Source organism: Myotis brandtii, unplaced genomic scaffold, assembly GCF_000412655.1.
Source record: "Myotis brandtii unplaced genomic scaffold, ASM41265v1 scaffold247, whole genome shotgun sequence".
NCBI lineage: Eukaryota > Metazoa > Chordata > Mammalia > Chiroptera > Vespertilionidae > Myotis > Myotis brandtii.
This window is the reverse complement of record NW_005359352.1, coordinates 2,868,188-2,872,563: the sequence shown is the minus strand read 5'-3', so window position 1 is coordinate 2,872,563 and position 4,376 is coordinate 2,868,188. Positions and strand designations below refer to the sequence as shown.

The 4,376-nt window shown below is 63.9% G+C and overlaps 1 protein-coding gene across 13 annotated transcripts in view; it reads right to left on the bottom strand.

The window, feature by feature from the left end:
- Positions 1 to 4,376, bottom strand: part of MYT1L (myelin transcription factor 1-like) — a 305,434-nt gene that overhangs the window by 6,548 nt on the left and 294,510 nt on the right. For all 13 annotated transcript variants that reach the window (XM_014540575.1, XM_005867251.2, XM_014540567.1 and 10 more), the window contains one exon: positions 3,631 to 3,852. In XM_014540575.1, coding sequence (XP_014396061.1) covers positions 3,631 to 3,852 — 222 coding nt within the window. The remainder of the gene's footprint in view (positions 1 to 3,630; positions 3,853 to 4,376) is intronic.

Sequence of the window (4,376 nt, the reverse complement as noted above, 5' to 3'; positions counted from 1 at the left end):
CAGCCCCAGCCCCAGCCCCAGCCCCAGCCCCAGCCCTCTGCATGCCCGAGGGCAACCCCCAGAGAATTCCAGGAGCAGATGGGGCAGGAGGCGCCGAGGGCCAGGCCAGTCATCTGAGGGCTGTCCGTCCAGTGGCCAGTCTCAGGGGTGTTTCCTGAGCTGACCTGCTCCTCAGGCTGCCCCTCCGCCCCTCCGGCCCCTCAGTGCCTGTGCTTGTCCTCGCTGGGCCCTGGGCCTCAGCACCTGCACCACCGCGAGGCCCCCCCCAAACCCCACACTCCCTGACAGGCCGCCCTCCTGGAGGGGCGCCTCTCCCAGCACAGCTGTGTCCTAGCAGCCCTCTGAGACGGGTCCCTCTGCAAGGCCCAGCTCCTGCTCTCCGTCCCCACTGGGCCACACGGCCTGCAGCCGGGAGTGTGCCCTCCCAGTGGACGCGCCCCCCTTCTCCCCAAGTCTGTCACTACACAGGGCCAGTCTGCCCTGCGCCCGCAGGACCCTGGCCAGGGCCCCACCTCAGCAGCCCTGCCTCTGGGCCGCAGGCTCCGCCTCGTTTGCATCCTTAGTGGTCTCTCCATCCTACCCAGAGGCCTGTCCTCTGTCCTCAGGGACCCAACAGGTCTGAGAGCTCAGCGGTGAGTGCAGATCCACATCACACACTGGGTGCCTCCACGAGTTCCTGCCTGAGACCCAGGGGCCAGGATTAAGTTACGAAGCGGCGCCGGCCGGGAGAGCATTGCAAACAGGAGCGCACAGAAGCCAAAGCAAGAAGCAAAGGGCTCAGTGGCTCCCAAACCTCGCTGAGGCTCAGGGCCCACTGGTCTGAGCTTCCCTTAGCTTTCAGTCGGGTGAGGTGCAAAGAGGCTGCAGGCAGCCCCATCCGCCTGCCCGCGGTGACTGGGTGACGCCTGCCTGCAGGTAGGTCTGGAACACCTGCCCAGGCCTCCTGGCCCGGGTCCCTGCGAGGGCGCAGTGCCATCTGGTGGCGGCTCGGGGAAAAGCCACACATTGGTCTCTGCCTGGGCACTAGGCGAGCTTCAGGGAGTTTCAGGGAGGCAGTTCTGAAATGGAGGCCCAGAGGCCCCACGCAAACCTCTGACCGACGCTCTGGGCGTGGACCTGCAAAGCCACAGAACCGCAGGTCCGGCCGTCCTGTTCTGGGCAGCAACATTAACCGTCCTGCGCCTCCCGCCTGGCCCAGGCGGCTACTCTGGCGCCAGCACCAGGCACCCCAGGGCGGAACCCAGGGGCCTGGGGAGAGGCAGGGACCACGGGGCCTTCCCCTGGACACTGCCCTGAAGGGCCTTCCCTCGGGAGACGTCACAGCTCAAACAGCTGGCGAGCAGAAGTCAAGGGTGTGCGGCTGCCCGTGGGAGGAAGGAAGCACCTGAGAGCCACTGGGGGTGGGGGTGGGACACGTGCTCGGGACCAAGCACACTAACAAGTTGGCCCTGGGCCTGGGGGATAGCCTGAGAGCCACTGGGGGTGGGGGTGGGACACGTGCTCAGCGCCAGGGAAGTGGGGAGAGGGTGAGCACCCCAGACAGGCCCCGTGTGCTCAGCTCCCAGGACACGCACCCAGGTGCACGCAGCCTCCTGGGGAGCACAGAGGCTGCTTGCCTGGCGGGGACGCCCGGGGGGAGGGTTGGTGGTGGCTAGGGCTGCGGGGAGGGAGCCCAGCTGTGACCTGCAGCCTTTCCCTCTCACCAGCCCCGTGGGATTCACAGTTTGACAGTTGCTGGATCTGAGCTCCTCCCTCCCAAGTGCTCACGGTCAGACACTAACTCGCTGATCAAAGAGCGAGCGCGTCTGAGCTGGTTCAGGGCAGTGGTCAGCGGTCAGCGGTCAGCACAGGGCAGTGCCAGGAACTCGCTCCCAGGTGCATCCGACGGACCCAGCGGGAAGCCACCCTCCAAGGGCAGTGGATTCAAATCCCTCCCGGCTCTCCGGACGATGGGCCGCAGGCCGGGCTCGGGGAGGGGCTCTGAGGACTCGTCGTCAGGGTCTCAGGGGGAACGGCTTGGACCCAGAATCCCCACTGGTGTCCTCTGCCTGGACCTGTGGTCCTGGTGGAAGAGGCCACGACGGTCGCTCCGAGAGGGAGCAAAGGCCCACCCTCCTGCTCACTGCAGACAAACGTCGCTGAGGCCCGAGGCTCCTGGGCCTTCCACCTGGAGGGGCGGCTGGGTGAGCAGCCCACGGGGCTTCCCCTCCCCGGAGAGCAGGTCGTGACATATGTAGGTCTCGTTAATGACGGCTCCTTGAACACTTGCCCGCCAAAGCCCTGGGCTGGGCCCTACAGGCGTAGCAGTGAGCGGGAGGCCATGGGCCATGGACAAGCCCACTGTACAGCCTCAGTTAACTCCCAGCCGACGACTTGAAGGAGAGCATTGGCGACCACTGGTCACATTGTAAACTAGCATTTTGGTTCTAGGACTGTGTCTAGGGTGTGTTTGCAGGAGCCCCTGCAGTGTCTGTGGTAGGAGGCCTGTCCTGGTACCACCCACATCTAGAAAGGAGGCTGGCAGTTAGCAGGCACCCAGCCCTCAGGGGGGAGGAGGAGGCAGCGGAGCTCCCAGTGGGTGGGTCATCCATCCCAGGAGATGCCCACCACCTGCCGGGCCTGCCCTGAGCAGACATCTGATACACTGACCTGTTTGCAGGAGGGAAAGGGTGGGCGGGGCTATGGTGGGAGGTGTGTGCACCTGGAGGCTGTAGGTCCAGGGCAGCCTCTGCCCCAGGGCACTTTCTGGGAGGAGACCGGCTGCCTGCCTCAGAGGTGAGCTGCGCCTGGACAGGAGCTGAGATGAGGTCAGGGAGCAGAAGTCTCCTCCTCCCCTTGGGCCCATGTACCCCGATGGTACCATTTCAACTGAGTAATTAAGAATTACTGTCTTAATTTTTAAAAATCTTTAAAGAACATGAAGCTCATTGCTGCATATCCCTGAACACACCCCTTCCTGTGGCTGCACTCAGCTCTTGTGCACTCCGTGCCGGGTGTGGCTCTGCAGGTGGAGCCTGGCGCGCGGTGCTCAGGGCGTGCACCCAGCATGACAGAGCAGGGAAGGGAACAGCCTGGAACCCCCCGCCCCAGCCTGGGGTCTGCAGGGCCAGCAGGAGCCTCAGTTCCTCCTCACCACCTCGCAGCCTGGTTTCTGTGAAGCCAGGACATGAAGCCCAGGGCCGCACTGACCTCTGACCTCCTGCAATGAGCCCGCTCGGCCACTTGATTGAACAGAACAGGCCTCTTCTTCCAAGGCCACCTGACTGCATATAGTTCCTCTTGCACGAAGCAAATTAAAACGAAGGGTCGATGGCTCTTCTGGAAACTTCCTGCTCTATCTTTGGTTCAGGCATTCAAGGTGAGGCCCTGTGCCCAAGACCAGCCTTGATCCCCGGGGGCCCATGAGTAACTGCGGCTGCAGAGACTCGTGTTTCTTCCTGCGGCCCCTGGCCCGACCCCTGGACACCGCTCCCCAGTGTGGCTGTGCTGGGACGCGGGCGCTTTTCCAGGAGCCGGTCTCCTTCCTTCCCACCTCGGGTCCTCAGCACAGGGGAGAACTGAGCTGTGCGCTCTTACACCTGTCGTGCCTGAGCCCTCGCAACCTCCAGGAAGGCGGCCAGGGGCACTCACCTGCGGTGTGTGAGGAAGCTGCCGCTGACGTGCCCGGAGCCATCGCAGCCGGGTGTGGGACAGGACATGCCCTCCGTCTTGACCGACTTCCAGGAGAACTGGGAGCCATTGAGGTACCCGTCCTTTTGCCTCTTGGCCGCCAGGGGGCAGCCGGAGGCGCTGCGGTGGGAGGCGTACTTCCCGGTGATGTGGCCCTGGCCGTCACACCCGGGCACGGGGCACCTGAGAGCGGACAGAGGAGACACGCTTTCCTGCCTGGCCGCACAGAGCTGGTGGCTCTACAGCAACTCGGAATCACCTGACTCCACTCATCTCTCAGGCCAGACACAGACGGGAAACGTGAGTGGACGGCACCACCAGCGGGGTGAGGGCATGTTTCACCCTCGCAGACACCCGCCCAGGGCCCGCGTCTGCTGACGACTCTACCGTTGGACAGAACCACGGCTTTGATGGAGGAAATATGTCAAGTCAGTGGGAACTGCAGGGTGTTTTCCAAAAGGCTATTTCATAAACTCGTGTTCTCTCAGGAGCTAGAACACGTTTGTTTGTCTGGCCATGTTCTCCGGAAGCGGGAGAGAGGATTTAACGGAGGCCCTCGGGACAGTGTGAGCACAGAGCAGGCCACGGGGCCCCTGGGGGATCAGTGGAAAGCGATGGGCTGGTGCTGCAGCTCCGAGCGGCTCATGGTGCTTCTGGAGCTTCTCACAGGCGACAGCACAGGGCCGAGCGCACAGCCAGGCCGCAGA